At 38.2% G+C, this 27,562-nt stretch overlaps 2 protein-coding genes across 2 annotated transcripts in view; one reads left to right on the forward strand and one right to left on the reverse strand.

Annotated features, from left to right (window-relative positions):
* Positions 1-3,677: 3,677 nt before the first annotated feature.
* LOC119886134 (calcium/calmodulin-dependent 3',5'-cyclic nucleotide phosphodiesterase 1B-like) lies at positions 3,678-18,234 on the forward strand. Its single transcript, XM_038696670.1, has 14 exons — positions 3,678-3,868; positions 5,818-5,931; positions 7,011-7,193; positions 7,633-7,699; positions 7,832-7,948; positions 8,322-8,462; positions 8,892-8,992; positions 11,214-11,339; positions 13,144-13,245; positions 13,458-13,578; positions 16,027-16,108; positions 16,471-16,588; positions 17,062-17,198; positions 17,654-18,234. Exons 1-14 carry the CDS (start codon positions 3,816-3,818, stop codon positions 17,749-17,751), a joined length of 1,560 nt encoding a protein of 519 aa, XP_038552598.1. The 5' UTR covers positions 3,678-3,815; the 3' UTR covers positions 17,752-18,234.
* Positions 18,235-20,619: 2,385 nt separating this feature from the next.
* LOC119886642 (protein phosphatase 1 regulatory subunit 1A-like) overlaps positions 20,620-27,562 on the reverse strand; it is a 35,205-nt gene continuing 28,262 nt past the window's right edge. Inside the window, exons 5-7 of the mRNA XM_038697522.1 lie at positions 26,885-27,067; positions 24,097-24,225; positions 20,620-22,719 (exon numbers count right to left, since the gene is read on the reverse strand). Of these exons, the coding sequence (XP_038553450.1) occupies positions 22,640-22,719; positions 24,097-24,225; positions 26,885-27,067 (392 nt within the window). The 3' untranslated portion in view covers positions 20,620-22,639. The remainder of the gene's footprint in view (positions 22,720-24,096; positions 24,226-26,884; positions 27,068-27,562) is intronic.

A 27,562-nucleotide genomic window follows, 5' to 3' on the forward strand; every position in this document is an offset into this window, starting at 1 on the left:
GACAGTTAATGGTGGAAACTCTGGTGCTGATATAAAGACTCTCTGCTGATTGTGTTGGTGACGCAGAGCCTGTTCTGCTGACACAGAGGATTACACACACACACACACGCACACTCACACATACTGCGCACACACTGCAAAATACAGTATACATACACATGTATCTGAGAGTGTAAACACAGCAGCGTAGATTAACATAAACTTCAGCACTATGTACACATTCAAACAGAAAACATTCACACATGCAGGATTTATAGTAACACAGAGAGGCAGAGGCTCATACTGTGTCTCTATAACACTTTCAATCAAATACATAGTCCTCAGCAGCGTTCAGTGCCAAAGGCATGACACCAATTTGCAAGATACACATAGGAGCTGATAGACATCTCAGCCTTGTGACATGGAGGACCACACTCGGATGGTTTATTTTTCCTACTCTGTAGTTGCATTAAATCACAACATAAAACTAAAAAAAAAATCTGCTGATGGGACAGATTTAGATTGTTAGATTTGATTGTCCAATGAATGGTGTGTTGTGCGGTGAGGTGTAACTGTATTTTCTTGCGCTATGCTGACATAGTTTGCATGCTTTTCATCAATGATATGATCACTAATATGCAGTATTTAGGATGTTGTTTTTCACAATCAGTTCAATTATCTTTTTCTTTCTTCTAAATTACAAACAAAAACAAACTCGCTTAACTTAACTTCTCATTTAACTCTGACTTGACTGGGCTCATTGTTTCTTTATGTGTAAATAAATAATTTGAAAGGAGGGAAGCAAACAAAGTATGTAGTACACTGCTTTTAAAGGTCAGTTCATCCAAATTATAAAAATATTTCGTTTCACCTTACTGGTATCTGGGCATGTGTTTATTTCTTTTGGTTTTACTTGTACGGGTTTTAAAATATCAGTCTCTGTGATTTCTGTATTCACCCCAATTCTATGTAGATGAATGGCATGAATAATTGCATTTAAACAAGAGTCTAAGAAGCTGTACTTGTAGCAGGAGATTGAGCACGTCGTCCACTGATGACAGGTGGTTTGATCCCCGGCTCCAAGAGTCACTAAACTCCAAATTTATCCCAGCACTAAGCATGTGTGTGTGTGTGTGTGTGTGTGTGTGTGTGTGTGTGTGTGTGTGTGTGTGTGTGTGTGTGTGTGTGTGTGTGTGTAAATTGATGCTGGCATTGTAACATACTCATAATGACAATGCTAACATGCTGATTTTGCAAGAAATGTTTACCATGTTCACCATCTTAGTTTAGCATAATGGCATGCTAACATTGGCTAATTAGCACTAAACACCAAGTAGAGCTGAGTCTGATGGGAATGTAGGAATGTATCCATCCATCCATCCATCCATTGTCAACCGCTTATCCTGCCTACAGGGCCGCAGGGGGCTGGAGCCAATCCCCGCTGACATCGAGCGAAAGGCGGGTTACACCCTGGACAGGTTGCCAATCCATCGCAGGGCTGTAGGAATGTATTCATATAAAAATTGTTGGACAGATATAAATTGTGACCTGATGATGGGCTTAGAGGAAATGGTAGGGGATCATCAAAGTTATTACAATTCATCTAATCCCAAATTTGGAATCTAAAATACCTTGGCAATACATGCAATTATTGTTGAAACATTTTACCAGAAACCAAAAATGTCAACCTCAGGGTGGCACTGAAATAAAAGTCAGTGGCTCATCAAAGTCTGATTCATCCTCTGGTGATCACGAATTTCCATACAATTTCATAATAGTGGTTGAGATATTTGAGTCTCAGCCAAAGTGGTGGACTGACTGACAGACAGTCATTGCCCTCCCGAAAGCCACAGAGTCTTTGTTACTCAGTTTGATACACGAGACACACTGATAGTGTTCTATTTCTTGGTAAAAGGTAGTTCCAATAAAAATTGTTCACAGCACTCTGTTCCTAGAAATAGAGATTACACTGGAAGTTTAAATGTGCTGTAAGCACCACAAATTAAATTCCATTCACATACTTTGTATTGGGGTGGTGGCAGAAAACTCAAGTAAACAAACTAAACCAAAACTTTTTGCACGGATGATTACCAAACGAAGTTAAACAATATGCTTTTTGCAATTATGTATGAACCAACCTTACATAAATCCCAGATGGGTGATTGAGTGTGAGGTTCATCCCAGAAACCAGAGGAACTTGAGATGATAAACACTTGACCCTTTGAACACTGTATTCAGTCAAAAGCACTTTGACTTGGATAAAATCTATTTGATTCCACTGTTGTAAAAACAAAAATGACCACTCTGCATGTCCTCCAACACCCTTAGTCTCTTGAACATCTAGTTCCCATGTAGAGACACGAAATATTTTGTTGTGATTTATGGAGCCACAGACTCTGATTTCTCTTTCTGAAGTGTAGGTCTGGTGAGTAATAATTGGCTCACTTCACTGAGTGGACAGAGAGAGAGCAGAGGGTATGTGTTCGTCATCATTTGAGGAAGACCGAGAGGATGACAGAAGTGACACTAGATTAAATATTTCATCTGTAGTGTTTCATTTACATTTTTTATTGACATCACAGTATGAATATGAAGTCTATTAAGAGCATCATACTCTTGCATTTGTGTTGATTCTCTCTCTCTCTTGACATTAAAGCGGCGAAAATCAAAACAGTTCAAAGTGACATGGGAGATGGAGAATCATATGTCATAATGTTACTTCTCTTCATTTTTGCAACATGTCATGCCATGTCAAAGAGCATGGGAGCATGAGAGTCAGTCTGACCCAGCAGCCAAAGCAAGACAAGCAAGGAGGGAGGCAAAAAGCAGGCAGGGGTTTTCCCAAGCCACGTTGTCGCACAGCTCTCACAATACTCTATAAATAAAGACTAGTAATGGATTTAGGACCTAGAACTGTCAAAGTGTTTAAGGACGACTTTCATTGTCTTGTCTGATCTTGGTCTGTCAATGGACAGAAAAATGTTTTTTTTTTTTGTTAAAAAATAATATTTATTCATGTAGCAAAATATTTTGACTCTGGATTAAAGTAAATTATTAATATGATCTTAATTATGATTTGAACCTCTGTGCTGTTGATTGATGCTGCCACAAGTGGCAAAAAGTTTGTACATGCACTAAGAAAGTCTCTGACACTGTAATTATTTAGCATTATGTGGACAATCATTTTTAGCAAAAAAAAAGAGCAGAGGAACCAGAGGTGACCTTTTAAAGCAGTTAAAGAAATATTATTTTTAATGTTCTGTGCATGGCAGTATCGAGAATAGCAGTTAACATACTGGGCTGTTGTGGGTGGCTTTCTAGGACGAGCTTTGTTTATGTATTTTGGTTCGGGTGACTCTGGTGGGTTTCAGTGAAAGACTCTCTGTGTAGTTCCCTAATTTGTGGCTGCGGTGGAAAATTCTCATTTGGGATTTGAGTACACACGACTTGAAAGCCTCGCAGTCAACACTTCATCAGTAAGTGAGGTCAACTCACACACACTTCGCACAACGGGTGTACACATATACACAAACACTCACTAACTCACACACACTCTCACACACACACACACTCACACAAAGATACACATACATATATGCACACACTGACACAATTTGGTCCTGCCTAACCAATCAGAATGAAGTGGAGTAGGTCCCCCCAGAAGTGGGTGGGAGAGCTGTTGAAACAGAAGTCTGTCTCAGGACACACAAAGTTTGCATTGGTGGTTTGGAGAACTTTTCTGCTTACTACTTCTCTGCAGTAATTTTCCTTTTTCACCCTGTTATTGTTTTTTTTATTGAACTCTGGGGTCCATTGGGGAGCAGCTTGATTGTGGAATGGCTGAACTGGTGCGAATCCGTAAGAAACGGCTACAGATACCCATCTCTAGGTAAGACAGGGGGTTAAGATTAGTACAGATTATATCATAGTTAGTTAACTACACATTCAGCCTTTCTGTGACTGCATAAATTAGGCTGGAGGTCTTTAACACGCTACATCTTTAAAATTAACATTATTAATAACTGGTGAACCAGGGCTGTCTGGGTCATTTTCAGTGTAGGAGTTTTCTTGTTTTGCAGGAATGGAAATATGTGAATCAAAAATACTCCCTGCACAGCACAGTGATGAGTGATAATGCACTAGTCATCAGTGTATTTTTTGACACATTTAATGTATGCAGATCTTTATCCTAACCATAAAAAGATAGTTGCCCTTTTAACTATTTTTAATTTGCAGCAAGTGAGCAAACACTTGTTACTCCAAGTGACTGTGTGAACACTCATCTTACTAACGCTTTAGCTGTGGGAGGAAAGTGCTGCAGCGATGACGGGGTCATGTGGTTTTGTTTTGGTTAACACACTGATGTATTAGTGTCTGCAGAGTTCAGAGCTCGACACCTTGTTTGTGGTGTTTGAGGAAAATTTTTTTGCCAGAAAGTCACACATTTCTCTTGCCATGATAGTCATCATTTACAAGTGATAATTCATAGCACTTTTATGTTGATATGATGTGGATTTAAGGGTTTTGTTTTCAAATTATTGTTAATTTCAAATGCTTTTTTCAAATAAAACATAGACAGAGAAATATATTTCAAGATTTGTACTGACAAAACTGATGCCATTCAAACTCTTGTTCACTGCTGTGCAGATGTGCACCTAGTAGGGAAGACACTATGCAGTGTGTAGCTTCCACAAAGTCTGAACCAAAGGAAGATTTGTCATTTCTCACTATAAACAAAGCTTCACAAGTGCACTTGACGAGTAATTTCCTGTAAACGTCCTGTCAGAAGCTCTTCTCCTGCTAACATTTGAAACAAAAAAGACTGTGTTATCGCGAATGATTACTTGAGACTGAAAGTGAGTGGTGGCATTCAGATGCATGCTATTTTTATGACTCAACAGCTTTTGAAAGCCCTTGCCAGCGTGATAAACACTTGAAAAGCTGTGAGCGTCTCATCCCCAGGAGTTGGCTACATGGTGTGACCTGGAGCAGTTTGAACACAATCTTTCTTGTCACGGCACCATACGGGAAGCCCACCAAAATGTTTTAGAGGAATTATCTGTGGCACAAATGTGTTATCATATCAAATAAAACTCTCTTTCAAATGGCCACAGAGAAAATTAAATCCAGTTGAAGTAAAAAGATTCCAGTTCTCTTCATCGTTGCTTTAATATGCTATGAAAGCTTTTGGATTTATTACTTAGATGAAATTACATTAATACACTGCAGGTGGGTTACACTGTAGGTGCTCCAAGCATTTGCTTTTTATTACACTGCAGGAGATGAGTGCATTCCCACCAGTTCCCTCTTATAATTTGATTAAAATAATAATATAAAACATCATCTTTCATGGAGTGCGTTCACTTTGGAGTGGGTTACATAACAACTCAACCATGGGAAGTTTTCCTCTCATGGAAAATTTGGCACTAATGATGTCCACTGGCTTTCTTTGGGCAGCGTGGCATTTACATCACTTCCACATGAACTCTCTCCTTTCACAAGGATTACTCAACCTGCTGTCAACTTTCACCTCTTGGACCTTGTTTCACTCACTCAAGACGACAAGTGCTGTCAATTTATGGCGATGTGTTAAGAAAGCTTAAGTCCCCATTATGTTGAAAATAACCTTTCTTCTGAAGTTATAACTTATATTGCCATACCAGTTTGAATTAATGTGAAGACTTTGATGCCAAACTGCTGTAACATTCAACCATTTTCGCTGTTACCTCTCAGTGATAGCTGTTTTGAGAGGCGAAACAGCAGTTCCAGTACTTTCAAAAATTACCATTTTATTTAGTTGTGATCACATCCATATAATAAAATTGTGTTTGTTTCCAGGCTGAGGAGCATGCTGAAGCAGCTGGAGGAGACAGATGTCGACTTTGAAGAAATCAAAAAGAATCTGGATTTCACTGTGTCATTACTGGAGGCTGTTTACCTCGATGGAACAAGGTACAATATAGTTGAATGATGTGATACTCAAAACAAAAGCTAATATGTTGAGAATCTTTTTTAAAGCGTTGATTACTTTGAACTTACACGGTAGATGAAATAATATATTTGGTCCCGGCCCAAAAGGGCGCATAATGACAAGATAAAAACTAATATCAATAATTTAAGGTATCTATATCATCTCTGGGGTGTCACGGAGGCTGGAGCCTCCAGCAAGAAGACAGTCACAAGGCTAACACATACATTCACACTCACATTCACACCCATGGGCTACCAGTTAACCTAAACTACATGTCTTCCTGAAACCAGAGCACTCGGAGGAAACCCACAAAGGGAGTTGTGAGACAACACAACATACCAAACTATTACTTTTTATTTATTTGAAAAAATATATAAGCAATGATTGGCTGCTTGGGTGGCGTGGTTGTGCAGTGGTTAGCACTGTTGCCTCACAGCAAGAAGGTCGTGTGTTCGAACCTTGGTTGCTCCGGGCCTTTCTGCGTGGAATTTGCATGTTCTCCCCATGTCTGCGTGGGTTCTCTCCGGGTGCTCCGGCTTCCTCCCACTGTCCAAAGACACGCGGACTAGGTTGATTGGTGACCCTAAACTGTCCTTAGGTGTGAGTGGTTGTCTGTTTTTGTGTGGCCCTGCGATGGCGACCTGTCCAGGGTGTACCCCGCCTTTCGCCCGATGTCAACTGGGACTGGCTCCAGTCTCCCGCGACCCTGTATGCAGGATAAGTGGTTGACAAATGACGCAGACCAACTACAATAAGTGACTTTTAGAAATTCAAGAAAACAGCCCAGATAAACTCTCATTAATGTGCTGTTTAACTAATGTGATGCTAATGTGGTTATACATATTATCACTGTAACCAGACAGGATTTGAGCCTTTTGACACAGAATGTTTTTTAGACGTTACAAGTGCACTTGTAAACAGGGAATGATTTTGGACACAGCAACTGATCCTGTATAGCTTTAATTCAGTAAACATCTATGACTGTGTGTTTTCACACCATGTGTCAACATGTAACATTTACTGCTTGTCTTTATCTGTATATGCATGTTTTTGATCTAAGGCAGTGTCTTGAGTCTGAGGATGACCTTCAGCAGCTTCAGTCAGATGGGGTGCCCTCAGAGGTCACTGATTGGCTGGCGTCCACCTTTACTCAGAGAGTTCGGCGGCCTGTACGACGCTCAGACGAAAAGCCCAAGTTCCGCAGCATTGTGCATGCAGTGCAGGCTGGGATATTTGTGGAGAGGTAAAATAACATTTTATCTCTATTTCAACATTATAAGGTTGTTTTATTTAACAAGGCATGTATGATTTGGAAGTTTAATGTTGTCTTGTCTGTAACGATGCAGCTACTTCAGAAAAGAACCATTGACATCGCTATGTATGTTTTATTAATGAGACTTACAATAAGCAAGGAAATGATCATCTCATACTATAAAATTCCCATTGTAAATGACTGATTTCCAAGTCTGTACTATAACTCTAATAAAAGCTCTGTTGGTACAAGAAGCCACAGAAAACACAGACAGCAGCACGGGCCTGTAAAACATTAGCCTCCTTTTCTCTTTAAAACATCCTTCCAAAGGGGACAGGGACTTATATAAACAGCTCCTGAGACGAATTCACTGCATAATGTCAACATCTGAACTTTAACTGAACTCAACATAAACATTGCATTATTCCAGGATGTTCAAGAGGGCCTACACCGCAGCCATGCCAGACCAACCTGCAGAGGTCGTAAACTGCCTCAGGGTAAGCCTCCGCTAACCATAAATCTCACTGCACGTCATGTGTTTGTGCAATAAATTGGCCATCACAAAAGGGATCGTACACACCACAAGTATGCATCAATAACGCACTCACTTTCTTCTCCGTCTCTCTTAGGATGTCGACCGCTGGAGCTTTGACGTGTTTGCTCTGAATGCAGCCAGCTCTGATCACTCTCTGCGAACTCTGTTGTTTGAGCTGATCACCAGATATGGGCTCAATAGCCGTTTTAAGGTCTTTTGACTTTGGATTTCAATGCACAGTGTAGTGCACTTTCCATACGATTTGTTATCATAGAAATGCAAGAATGTCAAGTGCTCTGGATTAAATATCTTGCAGTAATATAATCATTACTGCCTTAGTAGACTTTTGTGGGAAATATGTGTTGTAACTGCAGATATAATCAGACATATGGGTTTTATTATCAATTTGTGGTGTTTGAAGGAGCAATGGGTTGCCAAATTATGTGTGCGAATGACATGCAACATATTGTAGGCCCTGTCAATCCTCTATTACAACATTGGACTTCAGCTTTTATTGTTGACATAAACTTTGTGAACCTTGGATTTTTCAACACAACTTAATGATAATGTGATGCTCTTTGCAGATCCCCATCTTGTGTCTGACAGAGTTCTTGTCTGCACTGGAGAGAGGATACTGCAAATACAACAACCCCTACCACAGCCATGTTCATGCTGCTGATGTGACACAGACGCTGCACTGCCTGCTGCTACGCTCAGGACTCGTGGTAAGATGGGCTCACTTACTCTCATTGTTGGTTAACTGCTTCATCCCATTTTTAAAGGATAAAGCTGGTGGTTTTCTATGTTGTCTTAGGTTTCTACAAATCTCATGGAATGACCAAAACCATCAATGTGTTAATCAGCCAGATTAACAACAATTTGTTGATCGGATTTGTTTACAATCAGAAAAATAAGAATTATACTTTAAATCCCAGTGATTCAATCTGTACTTACACATTTGGGAAAGACCACTTCTAAATCACATCAAACACATCTAAATCATGACTATGAGATATTGCTTAATATCAGTAAATGTTCCATTCCCATGTCACAACTGACATTCTTTGCCTATACAGTAAAGGACATAAAAACTGTTCCTCTCACAGTACAGTATGTTTTTATATGAATGTGTTTTGTGTCTTATGTCTATAAAGCACTGGCTGACAGAGCTTGAGGTGATGGCCTCACTATTTGCTGCAGCCATCCATGACTATGAACACACGGGAACCACAAACAACTTTCATATCCACTCAAAGTAAGTTCTCTTTATGTGAAACACACACACACACACACACACACACATATATATCCGCCACCATCACCTCTGCAACCACCAAACCCTGCACATGGCTACACGACTGATTATCTTAAATATTTCTATTCTTAAAATGCTATATATATATAATTTTTTTACAATTTCACAACAGGATGCTGCATATATACAAACATGTCAGGGAATGTAGAAATAATAAGCTAGTGTTTCTTAAAGACCTTTGTGCAATTTTAGAAAGAGAGAGTGAGAAACAGAGAAAGCACACTCTAGAGCAAACATATCTTCATGGGGGGAACGCAGTATTTTTAGAGGTCTATTTTCCACATAGGAGGGCTGAAGAGCACAGTCTCTTGGCACCCATCATCATCATGCTTTATTTCGGGAAAAATAATTGTCCACAGTAAGACAACATGTCTTAGTAATAGAAACTAAACAGTATCTATCTTAAAGTCATACTCCACTCAAAACACATCTTCTGACTGCCACACCCCTTTTGCAAGCCTGAAATCCTGGCAATTATAAAGTTGTTGTTTATTACTTCAAAAGGAAGATTGGCTGTGGTCAGCTTGAATTGATGGTGGTTACAATTGATTCCAGAAGTATCAAAAAGGTCCATAGAAACCTCTCTACTGCAGCAGGGTGCACTTCTCTGCTGTCCACCTGTATGCTCCAGTCAGTCAACATTTCGCCAAAATATGACTAAACAGCGTCATGCTGTGCAGCATGGGGCTCTTCCAAAGCTTTGAAGCTCTGACTGAGGCTGTGGATAATACTGCAGAACTACAGTATACTGTTTGATGGAAATTCTTGTGAGCTATTGATGAAGGTTTCAGGAAACTCAGGGCTTAAGCGGCAAGATTTATTGAAGCCCAGCTGGGGAGAACAGACAATGTAGTACGAAACCAAATCTGAAGATCACTTCCTGGTCCACAATATTTGACAGAGGTCATTATTTTTCCTAGGGCTGTGAGTGACCTACATGACCATACCTCATCTTTTACCCACATTGAGCCCACGAAGGAAAATTCCCTCACAGACTGGACTGTATTTGAAGTTTCTATGGTTATCCACAAAAAAGGTGAATAAAATTAAGATACAAAAGTTAAAAACCCTTTATTAAATTTGTTTCTATGTATATTGTGTTGCTATAGTATCAGACTCACAGTGGGAATGGACTCAGAGAGCATGACTCTAGGTAAAACAAGCAGTAGCTTTATTGCATGCTTGTACAGATGGATCAGGCGAAGGTACCAAAAACACAAGGCAAGAATCGGAGATGCAAAGACAAGGCTAATGTCAAAACTCACTGGCTCACAGCAAACAACACTAGGTACAATTAACTCATTAATTACAATTTATTGCTAGTATAAATCGTTTAGTCTACAGCACCACAGCTGAACTTGCTAAAAAAAAATTGATTTGTCTGCAGGCAAGCATACAATTTCTCAATAAAGAAGAATAAAGTTTTCCAATGCTAATAAGGTGCAACAACTAGGGAGTAAAACATGCCATCCAACTTCCTAGAAAACATCATATAAAAATCAGTAAGCAAGATAGATTCTCAGGGGATGAGAAAATCTTTCCAGTTCCTCAAAATTTCAGTACACTATTAACTAAAATATCTTTCTCAGAACATTGTCTCTATTTTCACTATAATTGCAGTTAAATTACATACTTTTCAAAACCATTGTAACCATCATGAAGTCAAGCGGACTGCTGGCCACTTTCTCTGTGAAGGTCGAAGCTACATTTTTACAGACCCCAAAAGAGCACTGTAACACACAAGTGAATGTTATTTTGAAGACATTTTCACAAACGTTTTATTTTATGTTTGGTTTAGGCATCAAATTAATCACTAATTGGAAAACTTTTCACGTTGTACTTTGTTACCCATTTCAACAGACTAATTAAGTAGATTATGCAAATAAGTGGACACAGGATGCCTGATTGAGAAATTAGTTAATTAACTTGCTATACTGAATCATTTACACCCACATGGTGCCAGCTTTTATCACATCCCACTCTGTCTTCAGCACTTTTAAATTCATCATTACAGACCTACAGTCATTGTGCTTAAATTACTCCCTGAGGACTCTCTTTTTATCTCATTCCCACCTCCTCCTCCCCGTACTACCACAGAACTGTACAACCACACTTGTACGCATGTGCAAACTCTTTCTTTTCCACTCTGTCTGTCTGCCAGGTCAGAGTTTGCTTTGATCTACAATGATCGGTCGGTACAGGAAAGCCATCACCTGAGTGCAGCGTTTCGCCTGTTGCAGGATGACCAAATGAACATCTTCATGAATTTGACAAAAGAGGAATGGATGTAAGACAACAACATTTTTTCCATCTAAAGTTGTGCTTATTGTTGTTGCAGTTCAGAGTTTCAGTTACGTTACAAAATTGACAAGTTATAGAAAATAGTTACACAGATTTGGCAGAAAAAGACTCTGCTCTAAGAGAGAGCTCTCAAACAATTGGAGCTAACAACCCCCCCTAATAAATACATGCATTTAAATCTCAGTGCATAAGAAGGAGATTGAGGTGCTCTTAGAGAGCTGCATTAGAGTATCAGTGAAGAAGTAGCAAGACAGTTATTATGACCCCAATGTATACCTGCATTAATACAATTTGACATGACTAGTCAGCACGACAAGCCACGCAGCTGCGAATGAGCCAGTGATTGTAAAACATGGACGAAACAGACTTGTATGTTAAGTGCTTAATTTACTATTAACTAAATTAAGAGTTTCTATAGAACTTGTTCAACATTCAGGGTGGATGCAAAAGGCATCACACATTTATCCTGTTCCTGTGGATAAGTGGTTAAATGAAATGAAAGCGACATGATGAAAACGACATGATGTCAAGACATTTTTCAACACAGTGACAATGAAACTTGATAGCCAGAGGTTTTTTGGTGATCTAAACCGGTAAGCATCCATATAATAAAAATGAACAGAATAGATCAGGATGAAATTTGAACAAATGGCATGACAAGCTCTTTTTCTGGGAAAAACCCTATTGCTCTACATGAGTTTTTGTCAAAGGTCATTCTGAGAACTCACTTACTGAAATAGATATAGATGAGAAAGGTTTGACAAAATTCAAGAACAAACTAATTTCAAAATTGAAAATAAAAGACAAAAAACAGCAATGAATGTATTCGACTAACACGTGTTGTCTGTGTAGAGTCAGTGCATAGACATCCGCTGACTAAAAACTGTGACACACTGTTACACCGGATCCCTTAATCACTGTGACCATGGGCACTGTAGTTTATTTTGAGTAAATCCTACAAACACCATTCTGTTGCTGTAAATACTCAATAGTGCGTATTTATCTGCAGCTGAGAGAGTTCATAACAAAAACACAATTTGCTCCTTTATTCGTTATTTCTGCCACAAGCTACAAGCCCGTGCTCCTTCAGTACCATAAGAAACGGTTGCTTTTTTGTAAAATATTTTTAAAAAAAATTTAACTATACATTTGTTACCTGTTTTTAAAAATGTACAACATCAGTGGGAAAAAATGTGTTTGGTTTCACAAGCAGTCAGAAAGTATTGTTGGTTTGAGTTTTTTCATGAGATTGCTTGACAATTATCTGTCCAGCTTGAATCCTTAAATGAAACTGAGTCCAGCTCCAAGGCTGCTCCTCCAGCTGACAACAACCTCTGACCTCTTAAGATAAGATTTGTTACTATTACTGTATGGTGACTCATTCACTCATCTGTGTGTTTGACTTTGACTGCAAAGAATTGGAAATGTGGGCAGTGAGTTAAAATAAAAGTCACATATGGTTGATTGTTATTGACAGAGATGTTAAACTAAACTGTCATCAGCTCACTTTCTCCCCACATTCTTGTGAGATAGGTTTTACATTCATGGAGGCTGACACTTCTTAAATCAGAGATTCAGTATGTGACTGTGTTATTCATGGAGGAGCTATGCAGATATCACCAAAGATAAACAGCAGCACCGTACTGTAACAGGTAGCAGTCAGTGTTACTATGGGAACAAGAAAATCCACCAGGAAATTTAAAAAGGTTATAACCTCATTGAATCTCCCAGCCTGCCATTTTTTACTTCATACAGTTCATTAAAAAAGCAAGCTGTGTGTCTGTTTTTAGGGAGCTGCGATCGCTTGTTATAGAGATGGTGTTGTCAACCGACATGTCCTCCCACCTCCTCCAAGTCAAAGCGATGAAGGCCTGTCTACAACAACAAGAACGGTAACGCTAATGGATTGTGCTGTTGTTGATGCTGTGCTGCATAATCAAGAGGTCATAATATGAATGTTCCGAGCAGCTGATTAAAATAACTTGCACAGAGAGGCAGACGTGCAAATTAGTGTCATGCTGGCTGGTGTCTGTTTTTTTAGGCATGTCTGAGATGCACAACACAACAACAAAAACAAGAAGTGCATCAATGCTTTCTCCAACAGGATTGACAAGCCCAAAGCACTGTCTCTGTTACTGCACACGGCTGACATAAGCCATCCATCCAAGCCCTGGGCACTGCACTCTCGCTGGACCAAAGCCCTGATGGAGGAGTTTTTCAGACAGGTAGGAACTCTAATAAAGCTCAACTGACAGTGTGACTGTTTCTGTTGTCTTTTCCTCTCTTCTTCTTAGTTCAAGTATTATTACACTTTGATTACTGTGAAATAATATTGTAAAAACTCAACCGAAAATAAGTTATGCTATAATGCATAATCGTTCATCTTTGTTAAAGGAATAGTTTTTGCTGAGAGTTAGATGAGAAGATTGATACCACATGTGGATGGTAAATATGCAGCTAGAGCCCGTTATCTTAACTTTGCATAAAGACTGGAAACAGGGGGAAACAGCTGGCCTGGCTCTGCCCGAAGGTAACAAAATCTGCCTACACTTGCACTTGCAAAGCCAAGAAAATGTTTGGCATATAACCCCCTGTAAAACAGCTACTTGTAATTTGCACACTTCGCTTTTATTTTAATTTTTTTTACATCACTGTACCACATATAAAAACAGGATGGATTATTGGGGTTATCTGCCAAACTATTTTCAATGTTTTTGACAGAGCCAGGCCAGCTGTTTCTCCTTGTTTCTAGTTGTTATGTTAAGCTAAGCTAACCAACTGCTGGCGGTAGCTTCATATTTGGCATAAAGGTACGAGTGGCATCAATTTTGTCATCTTGTAATTCTCTGCAATGAAGCAAATAAGCGTATTTCCTGAAATGTCAAACTATTCCTTTATGTGTAAAGAACAGGTGCATCAGTCTCTTCTGTGTTTTATATGTAATATCATCAAACATTATGTAAAACTCAGAGATAATTTATAGAAACATGTTCTTTGTCATTTGTCATTTTGTCCAACTTTAGGAAGTAACTATAACTGTACGGCACCCTTTTTGCTTAAAAAAAATACTTAAACAGTCGTTAATTTACTCTTTAAATTAAAAAAAATTCCCATCACATCTCTCTCAAGCTCTGATCTCTGCTGTTTCTTTCATGTCCTACATACTTCTATTCTTAGTTGGCTGGTTTGATGTGTTATTATCCTAGCATGACTGATGAGTCAGAAGGTTGGATGCCTGATAACAGTTTTGTAAATGACTCATCGGAGTCTAAGAGGGAGAGCGGGAAACCTTCAAAGAGGTTTATTACATCAGAGCTTAAACAAAAAACACATAAATAGCACTTTAGGTATGAAGCAGAGTCATGGGCGGCACGGTTGTCCAGTGGATAGCACTGTGGTCTCCCAACAAGAAGGTCATGGGTTCAAACCCCTGGTCGTCTCGGCCTTTCTGTGTGGAGTTTGCATGTTCTGTCTGTGTGGGTTTGCTCTGGTTTCCCCACCATCAAAAACATGTTGGTTCTTCAGTCAGTGCAATTGACTAGGCACTGATAAAAACCTGGAGTTGGTCCTTGGGTGCTGCACAGCAGCTGCCCACTGCTCCCTTGAGGGATGGGTTAAAGTGCAGAGAATGAATATTGCAACATGTACAACAATAATAAAAGCATGTATGTAATTTGGTAGTTGAAGCCACGCTAGATCTTACAAGCTCAGAGTCGCAAGTTATTAACAATAAAGCAAAAGCACTCATCTCAAGGTCCATTCAGTAGATATTTTGGAGCTTGCGATAATCTAACATGATCTTCATCAGCAGATGGAGTTTTCATGGAATTAGGTGTTTTTAATACTTACATACTTTTAAGCCAACACAGATGAAAAGTCTTTAAAAAGCTATTTTTTCTATTTAAAAATCTACAGTTTGATGACAACTGGGAAAACTACATCTGCTGATAAGGATCACTTGAAAGCCTTAGAACAGCAACTAAATGGACCTTGACGTGAGATTAGACTGGTTTTATTGATATCAAATGATGCTTGATCCTGCAACTCCCCAGATATTTACTTCAAAGCTGATTTTGGTTTATTTAAGTACATTTTGCAACATTTTCATAACTGTTGGCTTTAATTTTGAACTCAATGACAGCTCAGTAAGAGATCAACCATCCGATCAGGTGTAGGAAGTGTTTACATTGATGTCTGCATCACTGTAAGAAGATAATAAGTCAATCATGCGTTCTTACAACCCCCTTAAAATGCCAATGTTTTTAAGCTAATGCCTATTGAGCCTTGCAAAATGGCAATGCGAGAATTGGCTAGTATTGTGAGCCTGGTGCTTTGACTGAGTGTATTTCCAGTAAATGCAACAATAAGTTGCTCTGTGCTGTCATCTTCTTACCTCTATTTTCACTGCCTCGACTTGAAGAAGAATATAGAATAGAGGAAGCGTTGGGCAGCCTTACTCTCTTTGAAAATAACATGTGAGAAACCTCTCTCTGAAAAGGCTCTTTAATGGTTAGTGTGTTACTTTAAAAAACAATATGGTATTCTTTGAACAATCTGAAAGTCTGGAAGTTGGTAGCGAATGTTGGAGTCTTATAACCTTTTAAAAGTTATTTTCAGGCAATGTGTGGGATGCCCTTTAAGATGTCTTCTATCTCTCTTTCTTTCTTTGTGAGGGTGATAGAGAGGCGGAGCTCGGCCTGCCCTTCTCTCCTCTGTGTGATCGAAAAAGCACCCTGGTAGCCGAGTCCCAGATTGGTACGTTACTCAAAACACTTTCCAAAACCTCTTCTTCTTTCAGTCAGTTCTCTTCTCACCGATATTCTGTAAAGGAGATTTAGTTCCCATCCACACTTCTGTCACTATACCACCATCTAAAAATCTTCACTCAGAACACTAAATTCTTCTCTCATCTTAAAAAATACAATCGATTGTAAAGCACTTTAAATTTCATTTGATTTGTTTGAAAGGTGCTGTATAGTTTGATAAGTTTGACTTATATTACTTCAATCACTGAATTACCTTTGAATTTCTTTACCTTTGTAAAAAAACAACCCCCAATTTTTCTTTCTCTGAAACAGTTTTCCCCATGCTAAAATGGGCAACATTTATTCATGCAGGTTTCATAGACTTCATTGTGTATCCAACATTCTCTCTGTTGACGGACATGGCTGAAAAGATTGTTATTCCTTTGGTGGAGGAGAACCCAGGTCCACCAGACCCCTGCAACAGACACAGGTAACAAACAGACAAGGCTTGTGCACTGAAAAGTACAGTGTACTACATTTTTGATTGGACATTTTTAGCAGAAAGAATAGAAACCATTTTGTCCCAGTGGTCACTCATTGTATTCAAACAAAAAACTCCCTGCGGCCCAAAAAGTATTATCTCAATAGACCACTGTTACAAAAAGAGACATCTGTAAAACTGTTGACACCTCAAACTTCAAACAAGGTTAATTAACCACTCAGAGCCATAGAACAGTCCTGCCTTCTCATTCAATGGCCTCAATTTCCATGTATTGATCTTTTCATCTAACTCTCAGCAAGAAAACAACTATGCATATTTCCCAAAACGGCAAACTATTCTTTTAAAAACATCTAGCTCTTTAACTGCAGAGAAACTCAAAATTATCTTGAAAGAAAGTAATGTGAATGAAGGTAAAATTGGGGGGAAAGTATTGCTATGACAGCACAGTTATTTCTCAATAGTAATCTCTGGAAGGAGAGCTCCAGAGGGCTGCAGTGGAGCCTCGCTCATATCACAGCTGAGCTGGTGAGCTTCCGCTCCACTTGGACACGACACACCGAAGACAACAAGCTAAAATGGAAGGAAAGTGGCTCCAATGGTATGTCGTCATTCATGTTATGAATGTAATGTATGCTCTGTGTAGAGTCACAAATAAGGTCAAATATAAACAAAATTCAAAATTCCTATCATAATTTAATTCAAGTACTTAATTTTGTATTGAAAGTTTCAGTTTAAACAGTTCACAGCAAGGCTTATCACATAACAATCTTGAGAAATGGTTCTACTTGTCAGAATTAAAATGATCACCTATGAAGAGTTTGACAGCCTCTGCTTACACAGAATAAAACATTTTTTCTAAATGTGTGATTTGGCATGGACAAAGCCACTTAATGCCATAAATGTGCCATAAATGTGCTCTGTCTCCCTGATTTGATTTGTTATCTACATTCTTTTTGCAGTGATCTCATAAGGAGATTCACAGATACAGATAGTGTTTCCCTTTCAGCTTAACAAAATTTTCCAATGCCTCTTCCAATCTTCTATATCCTCCAGGATTTTCAGACCCCAGTGAGACAAAAGAGCAGCGATCCAGACAAGAGGAGCTGTCAGAAAAATCCATGCAAGACCCAACTTCAGATTCAAAACCGTAGACAGGACTTCATTTATAATATGTGCTATAGAATATCTGCAAAGATTAACTGGGGTTTATGTTGAGTCTTTGTAACAAAACCACTGTGGCTTCTATTACCATGACTGAGGGATTCAGAGGAGGGAGGGGTGGTTCAAGGTTAACATCATCTTCCCAAGGTAAGATGCAGTGTATTCACAGATGTCCTCATGTCTTATTTTAAGTGTAGTATACTATGATAATTTAAATCCAAAGTATACATGCTGGACATGTTATACAGTATAGTGCATGTTATTAATTTAATTGGCCACCTAAGCACTTGTAAGAAATTTAACATTTTAAAAGTAGTTAACACACAACTCATTTAACCATGCAAATGTTGGAAATATATCAAAGTTTGTCATATGTGAAGTTTGGTATTGATTCATTATAAGGCTGGCCTTGTTATAGTGGGAAATTGTGCCTTGATGCTTTTAATTAAAACATTTAAAGAATTCAACTGCAATCACGGATCCCAATCTTTGATTGAATTGAAGCTGCATTCCTTGCATGATTTTACAGCACATTCAGTGGCTCACTCTGCAAACCAATAACTGTAAAATATAAAGTTTTCTGAGATTTCCCTCTTACATACTGGGTTTTTTTTTTTTTTATGTTTTCATGTGAAAGCAGATCCTGGTTTAGGCACTTTGGACATTCAAGATCTCTAAAAAAAATGGTTGAAAACAGACTTCATGCTGCCTCTGACTGTCAAACTTGCTTTTAACTTGACTGGATGCAAAATTCATAAACTGTGTGCAAAAGAAAAACATCCAATCACCAATTTAAACATTTTATTGTATCAAACAAATTTAGATTACAGAAGTAATCAATCAATTTAAATAATATTGGAACCAAACTCAGTACACTATTATCATTCAAAAACAGAACAAACATTACATTTTCCAATACACTGCAAAGGAAAAAACAAAAGCTTGCACAGGAATGTTTAACTGTTGTTCTTGTTCATTGTGGACATAGTGGTCATTTTTGACCACTATGAATTTTTGACGAATTGAAGTTGCATTCCTTGCATTTACAGCACATTCAGTGGCTCACTCTGCAAACCAATAACTGTAAAATATAAACCAATTATGTTTTGCACAAAGCCTAGTGCTCATATTTACTTAATGGGCCAGCTCAAGTGAATTCATCACTCTTTTCTATGTAATCCCTTTTTAAACCTTATGTTTGACTATAAGTTGTGATATTTGTAGCACATAATTGATTACCCCTGTTTGGATCTATTCTGATTTAGTTTACCATTCATATTAGAATACAGTATTATTATATTATTATACAGTATTATTGCTATTGAAAGGTGTGGTTTAATTGTAGCTATATTTGAAGCTGTCCTATCAGGCAATATGTATCCACCAAAAGCCAAAGTGTCCTGTCCTTTTAGAAGTCTACATCCTAAACATAATTGAGCAAGGAAACGTCAACCACAGGGCTAATGGTAGCAATAAAATATATAATTTTGATATAGTTTAGTTACTTTACTTTAAAAAAACTTATATTGAAATATATTGAAAATGTAACTGACCATTTAAAGGATATGTCCTTAATATGTCAGGTTCCAAATCCATCCAAAACCTTGAACCCATACTTCCCATAATGCAACTTAAAGGAATTTTTTTTACTTTAACATTTAAAGTAAAAAAATAATAAATAAAAGGTCAAGCTGTCTGGTGCCTGTTAAACCAGTGATTTCAGTTCTCTGCTCTCCCAGTTGGAGGGGCTGTAGAGCAAAGAGAGCGAATTGGCTCCAGGGTCGCCCAGAGGGTTCAGCTTCAAACCCAATTTCTTATTTTAACAATTGTCAAATAAGCAGTTTGACATTGCATCTTCATCTTCTTCATTTAGGACAACAGTAAGGACAGCTGAAGTTATTCTATATCCAAGTCAACTGGGTGGCTGTACAGTAATATATGGCACATAAATGACTGATGATGCAATTCTGTTACTTCTATGTTAAATGTGCATGATCTGAGCAGTGCACACACATTTGCAGCCCCAACACACACACACAGATAGAGAGAGAGAGAGAGAGAGAGAGAGAGAGAGAGAGAGACAGAGAGAATTGAAATACAAAACAGTAAAAAAAAAAACACCAATCTTGTCACTTAGAGTGAATTTTATTGAAAAAATTCACAAAGTTGCCTCATGGGCTTTACTTTACACATACAGATATTGTGTGTGAGGTATTGGCAGTATGATATGCTACATTTCTTAAGGTGTAGATTCATTCCTCAAGCCAGTTAAAACATTATGATCATTTCACCTTGATGGAGACAATCAATTTGGACTTTTGCTCTTAAGGGTCTTTAGAGCATTCACCTTAAGTGATGACTGTAACATGCTTTCACAGCAAAACTTTATAACAGAAGTGATCAATATCACTCAGGCTATCCTAAAAGCTAACTGGAAGTGTCTGTACAGATATCACATGTAGCTTAAATTGCTGCAGTATTACAAAATATATTTGTGAAAACCGGTCCTGTGCATGAAAAATGTATGTGTTTTTATGCTCCAGGCTCAGTACATTGAATTATTTATTGGCAGAGTGCTTATTTTTAGGATATAGTCAAAGCCAACCTTTACTGAACACAAAACTAATGGTGCAAGTTTAACTTGAAGTTTTCTGAGATTTCCCTCTTACATACCTGGGTTTTTTTTTTTTTTATGTTTTCATGGGAAAGCAGATCCTGGTTTAGGCGCTTTGGACATTCAAGATCTCAAAAAAAAATAGTTGAAAGCAGACATCATGCTGCCTCTGACTGTCAAACTTGCTTTTAACTTGACTGGATGCAAAATTCATAAACTCTGTGCAAAAGAAAAACATCCAATCACCAATTTAAACATTTTATTGTATCAAACAAATTTAGATTACAGAAGTAATCAATCAATTCAAGTAAAATTGGAAGCAAACTCAGTACACTATTACCATTCAAAAACAAAACAAACACTACATTTTCCATAAATACACTGCAGAGGAAAAAACAATAGCTTGCACAGGAATGTTTAACTGTTCTTCTTATTCATTGTGGACATAGTGGTCATTTTTGGCAGCTGGGAAATAAACTGCTCATACTGTGGCTGATTAATCTGCTAAAGTGACATCAATACTAGGGTGGCTTTAGTTTTCTGCTTCAGTTTGTTTGATTTCATTCAGGCATGTCAAGTATAATGTGAAGGCTATGGAAGGATTGTCACGTAATCTACATAATAATGCCACTTCAGTGATACAAATAACAGATGAAATAACAAACATTTTAGAGTGTGGTGATGACTTTATAATGTCCTTGTTTCATACAAAACTACAATTAAAAAGGAATGCCAGTAAGTACAATATCAGTCCAGTATTTAAAATGTTTGTTTGATTCAATTTGATTTAAATTTACTCCATTACAAAATGAAATACAGTAAAGATTCAGTGTCAAGCAGGAAGGTGTTTATGACCAGGATTTAGATTCCCTTCATTGTCGAACAGGAGAGTGTTCACTGGAGATGTTTTTTTCCTTGTTAATTCAAAATATGTAAATGCATCTGCAGAAACAACCCTCTGTTATTGTTGCATATTAACAAGGGATTTACAACCACTGCGTCTGGTCTGATTATTAGTAAATTATTGTAACTAGACACGATACCACTGTTGTTTATTGGGATATTACCAGTAATTACTTTCTCACTGTTACTTTGAAGTCCAACTAAAATCACATTTAGTTTTTAGCTTTTTTAATAATAACCTAGCAGCTAGGTGACTCGCAGCATCTAATAGACTGAACCAGAGACAAAGTAAACAAACTTACATTGTAGTCTACATGTCAAGTGCAGACAGTGTGTTGTTAGTGATAGTAGAGAGTAAAGACCACACCTACATCTAAGTGGGCCAAGTGGACATTTGCAAGTATGTTTAAATACTGTTTAATGTGCTGCAGATAATTATCTAGCCGCAAACTGACATTAGCAGTGCACTTTTCTCCTGTAAATGTTTGTTTGGTCGCTCGTTCAGCAAGCTAAGGTGTAGGACAAGACATGTTCATGTTTGTAAGAAGGATAAGGAGGAGACTTTAACATGAAATCTTATGTTGGTTGTTGTTGTTCTGAGTCTGTGGCTTTTTGTGTTGTGTAGTTAATGCAAATGCAATTTAAAATGAAGCACTTTGATTGGCCATATGGGAACAGGGTCTCCATCTACAGAGACAAATTAATGCAAAGAATGCGCTATCATGAAACGAAGGAAATATTCTCCCTTTGAGTTTATAATTTTTTCTCAAACAGGACAAGAGATTTACAGAGCAGATATATTTGCTATTAGGGCTGCAACTAATGATTATCTTTATTAACAATCAATCAATAATAGATTTATTTTTGATCTATGGATTAGTTGACAAATCGTTGCAGGTGTTGCATGCAATTTAACTTCAGTCTTTGTAGATGGCCAATCCAGTAGTGTAAAAATATATATTTTATTTTAACTGTCAGCCAACCAAGATGTGCTGTCCACTAATTTGAGATTCAGCATATTACTCAGTGGGACTGAATGATAATATTAGAATTAAACTGATGGTTTCGGTCCCAGTTGTTTATGAGGTACAAATACATTTATATTGCTTTGAGATGGAACAATAATTGCAGAAGTCATGGCACATTTTTTAATAATAAAACTGTTCATGTCTAAAACAGAGAGAATCTTTGTTGCCTTTGAACATTAAAGGGGCCATTTATGATAAGTGATTGTGTGAATGAGACAGAAAAAGACTGTACGCCCTGATGTATCTAAAAAGTGGATCTGTAGACAATCTTCTGTCATTGGGTTGGGCTGGCTGAGTAGACTGAGCAGTGTTGTTGTTGTACAGAGGATCACTTTATTTCTCTTTCTCCAGGCTGCATTTCTTTGTTTTCTCCTCTGCTGGCTGACTCGCACTGGATGCTGCTGCTTTTGTGTCTGCAAAAAAATATAGACAGAGACATAAAAGACTGACTGACGATGGGGATTTTAATGGACTCTTGCAGCTAAACAATAAATACATACAGTATTAAGTAACATTTTTATTAATCGAACGTAGGGATGGTTGTTTTCTGTTGCTTTGAGTTCAGCTAAATAGAAACGAAGGTCATTTCTGTACATTATTGCGTTTGGCTTTGCAGTGTTAGTGGTGGAGAGGTAGACAGGTAGAAGTTCTGTAGTTCAGTCACTAAAACTTTTTCTTTTTGTATTTCTTGATATCATACTTGATATCATATGAGACACAGGGATAGAAGTAACATTTTAATGGCTTTTTGTGCTGCCAACCAGAAGCTGGACACAAAGGAGATGCTTCTGTCTGGGCCTTAGGCTCTGAATCAGAATCAGAGTAGCTTTTATTGCCAAGTAGTTTTTACACGAATCAGGAATTTGTTTTGGAGATAAGGTGCTACATGTAGACAAACAAAGAAAAACATACAGTTGACATAAATAAATGTAGAAATATATAAATATGGGAGAGATTGACAAAATATAAAATATAGAAGAACGATAAACACTTAACAAACAACAAATAGTATGTGCAGTATACCGGGTATGTACAATGATGTGAAATTAAATAATATTTACATGTGCAAAGATATACAGTATTTGAGAGGGAAGGGGGGGAGTGTCAGTGAGGGACTTGTTAATTAGGCTAGCTGCAGAAGGGTAGAAGCTGTTTTTGTGGTGAGAGTTTTTGGTCCTGATTGACCGCAGCCTCCTGCCAGAGGTTACAGTCTGAAACCGTTTGTGTCCAGGGTGGGAAGGATCAGCTGCAATCTTTCCTGCATGCGTCATGAGTCCTGGAGGTGTACAGGTCCTGAAGAGATGGAAGATTGCAGCCAATCACCTTCCCTGCAGAGTGAGTGATACGCTGCAGCCGGCCCTTGTACTTGGCGGTGGCAGCAGCGTACCAGATGGTGATGGAAGTGAGGATGGACTCAATGATGGCGGTGTAGAAGTGCACCATCATTGACTTTGGCAGGCTGAACTTCTTCAACTAGTAGGAAGTACATCCTCTCAGTATGTCACAGTACATGTTGGCATTCATGGTTCCCTCAGTGAACAGTTGCTCCCCAGTGGCGGTAGCACTCATGCAGCCCCAGATCATGATACTCCCACCTCCATGCTTGACTGATGATAGCCATTTCACAGATGTTTGTTGACAAGCTGTGATTACATGACACCAAACCAAGACTACTGAACTGTTAACGTATATAAATAAACCCTGTTTAGTGAATGGATGATGAAGAGTCCCCTGAGGGGAAAGGACACCCATCATGAGAGCTACCGTGGCTCTTTTGACTTTTGATGTACCTGCTTGTGCGTTGTTTTGTTGTGATGAGGGATCTGATACACTGGCAATGCTGGAACAATCCTCTTTCTCCTTGGAGATGGGGCACTCGAGTCCACCTCCAGCTTCTAACAGACTCTCCCTGGAGAACTCTGCAGGGGGCAGAGACACAAATGGAGGACAAGATGAGGGTGACGAAAAGTGAGGTATAATTAACCAGACAGAGAATAAACAAATGCCTTTTCCATAAAACAGCAGTGTGGATAAAATGATCTGGTCCTATATTGTATTTAAATTATGTCTCATTTCAACTCATTTCATCAATCAATGCACCCTGACATTTACAGCTGCATGTTATTTAGTCATGCTGAGTGAATTAAAAAGGCTGATCTTTAAATGAAGCCATGCTCGAATGGACTGGTGTTAATAGTCATTGATTTGTTTCCCCCAGCTTCCTCTTTGCTCCTTTCATCTGGAGTGAGAACTTAATTTGCAGCTCCTCCATAACACATAAACAATCCATAAAAAACATGGTAAGGTTATTACACTGGTATGTTTTTTTTTAGCTTTTACACAACAAAAAGCATGCGTGTCCCGATGCATAAAAATGAAAAAAGATGACAACATTTACAAAAGACATTATTTTGGCACTTCAGAAAAGCAGCCCTGTCCACTCATCACACAGTAAAGCTGGACAATTATTGAATGTGTGTGCAGTATGCGCTATACGTAATGCTATAAATATTTGGCACAACAAGGAGAGTTTTTGCCAAGGTGGCACTGAAAACATTTTCATTAAAGGAAAATGTCAATTTATTCACTTTCTTCGCACTATCCACAACTTGAAGGAGTAACCAGTATAAGTTATAAGTGTATTAGTAAATATTGTATTCTAACATTATATAGTAAATAATATATTTACAGGTTACACTTAATTTGGATAGTCTGCCTACAGATAGAGTATTTGTAACATTTAAAGAGCTTCAGGTTTGATTAGGGCTAATGTTCATGTGTATTCTGTGCTTTCATTATAATTTCAGATAATAGTACACTAGGTTACTATAGAGCTTACCACTAGAAGGCTAGAATATTAATTCAAGTTGGATGAAACAGCCGTTTCATTTTTGTGTGTTGTTTTCATTCGTTAAATTATTGCGCAAGAAAAGATTTCTACATGGTGGTTAGTCTCTGATTTGTTAATGCTACATACTATCTTGTCAATATTCATAACCATTTATGCAGAACAGCAAGTTCAACGATTCAAAAGTTTCTGAATTCTGTCAACAAGGTCGTCACGTTGTGTAGAACATACATAAGGGCTCAGATTAGGGCTGTGACAATACACTTGGGTCACAAGAACAAGACGAGAAGATATATTAACACTGTTTTGAAGAAATTTTTGATGGTGAAATATACAAGTGGGGGTCTGGTGGTCCTCCCCCAAAGGATTTTGAGCATTAAACTCTTAAATGACTGCATTCTGGAGACATTTTCTACAGCAGTTTATGGTGGAAATGTCTTTATTTACATGAAGGGAAACACAAAATGGCAGATGATACAAAATATAAAAATACTTTTTTTGGACAATGCACATTTGTTTCTTCTATATTTAAATTGCAGTGCAAGTATATTTGCATATTTGTTATTTAACTTTTGTCATTGCAAGCAATTTTTCAAAAAAGTATTAACAAATGCTTTCAAAAACTGGCATGAATTTTGTGTTTCTCTTTATATAAAAAAAAGACATTTCCACCATAAATTGATGCAGAAAAGGCAGAAGAAGTGCATAAGTTTTCACCGGAATACAGGAAATGAAGTGTTTAATGCTAAAAATGTTGCCAATATAATATCTTGCCTAGGGCTCCAACACAGTCAGGGCCAGCCCTGGGCTCAGCCCATTCACAGTATTTAGCGTACAGACCTGTATACAGTCCACAGACATGAGAGTAGTATCAGTCTTCATCTTGAAGAAAGCGAATAAGCGTATTTCCCAAAATGTCCAGTATTCCTTGAAGTATTCTTTTCCATTTCCCTTTTCCCAATCCCTTTGTTTTGCTTCTTTTAATTCCAGTTTCATAACCGTATAATGCCTTTATATAAATGCCTTACAGCCATTTTCATGCTTCCCACCACATTTCCTCATGTTAATAAGCTGTAACTGGCTTCATCCCTCCCTTAACATCTGCTCTCTTCTCGTGGTACTGCACCATCCATTTATCAGTGCAGCGGTGACCTCCTTATCTGTCAGATATCTTTCCTTTACTCCACCATCCTTTCATTATTTTTTGACACTTTTTCTTGCCCTACACATGTTTTGACACGCTCCCTTGTGGCCCCCTTCAGAGACTCGTTCATGTTGTTTATTTCTATTACCAGCTCTATTACAGACTCCTAGTAGGTTGAGAAGCCCTGGACTAAACTACTCAACTGTAAGTAAAGTAGTTACAACTAGTTCCACCTCATGAGTGCTTTTTACTTTTTATATTTTTTGTAATCATTTTCTGATGCTTTTATATAATATAGGATTTTGAATGCATGAAATGTAATTTAACAAGTCCAAATAGAAAAAGACTCACTCTACCTCGTACTTATGATCTGTTTAGACTGTCTAGAGGAAAAACACAAGAATATAAACATGGAAACTTCTTACAACTCCATACAAATGGTGTCTCATTTTACACATGTTTCCAAGTATTAATGTTTGTGCCCAAGTCCAAAGTAGGTTTTAGTGAGGTTTGTGTTGCTGAATAGGCAGCTGCAATGCTGCAAGCATGCAAATAAAATTATTCTCTAAACAGTTTCCAAACATACCCTCCATTTGGCAGCGTAATTTCTCAAACGCCTCTGCAGTGGCCTCATCGTCGTGTGGGAGCTCCTCCCCAGTGGGAACAGAGTCGGGGCTGGGACGGTCCGACAGGCAGCTCTCTGAGGAGCACTCATCCCCAGCTCCCTGCTGCTGCCTGTACAGGTGATGATCTACCAGGAACTGCAGCTCTGCGAGGAGGGAGGCGGAGAGGTGCAGAGGTGAAAGAGAAGCAGACATGTGAAGATGAAAAGGAAGGAAAGAGACAAGTTGGATGAGAAGAAATAGTTAACAGGGAAAGGAGAGGGGAAATGAGAGAGGAAAGGAGTGGATTGGATTGGAAGAAACAGTGGAAAGTAAAAAGCACAAAATCATCAGGGAAATGTAGGGAGAAGGAGGACAAGCACAAAAAGAAAGTGGTGTGAGATGAAGGGAACCAGTGGGAGAAGAGACAGGGTTTGAACAGTACACAGGAAAGACAGATGGGGGGAAGGAGAGTCAGTGAAGGTGGATATTCAAAAAGAAACCCAAGACTTCAAAAGAATATTGTTAAGCAAGCTTTAATTAACACCCAGCAGCATTTGGAGTGAGGGGGCAGGTAAAGATGCATCAGAGTTGGGAGATGATTACTTTTATCGCCTTCTTCAACCTCCTCCATCCATGGTTTTATTACTCCTAATCTCCTT

The sequence above is a fragment of the Micropterus salmoides genome, unplaced genomic scaffold (genome assembly GCF_014851395.1).
Source record: "Micropterus salmoides isolate LMB-PRFRI ecotype aquatic unplaced genomic scaffold, ASM1485139v1 Ms_hic_scaffold_4, whole genome shotgun sequence".
NCBI lineage: Eukaryota > Metazoa > Chordata > Actinopteri > Centrarchiformes > Centrarchidae > Micropterus > Micropterus salmoides.

Bases quoted from the DNA above. Each gene is read 5' to 3' on its own strand.
- LOC119886134 (XM_038696670.1), top strand. From the start codon at position 3,816: ATGGCTGAACTGGTGCGAATCCGTAAGAAACGGCTACAGATACCCATC. The intron at 13,246-13,457 runs GTAACGCTAATG...TTTCTCCAACAG, and splicing joins TGTCTACAACAACAAGAACG to GATTGACAAGCCCAAAGCAC. The intron at 16,109-16,470 runs GTACGTTACTCA...TTATTCATGCAG, and splicing joins GGTAGCCGAGTCCCAGATTG to GTTTCATAGACTTCATTGTG.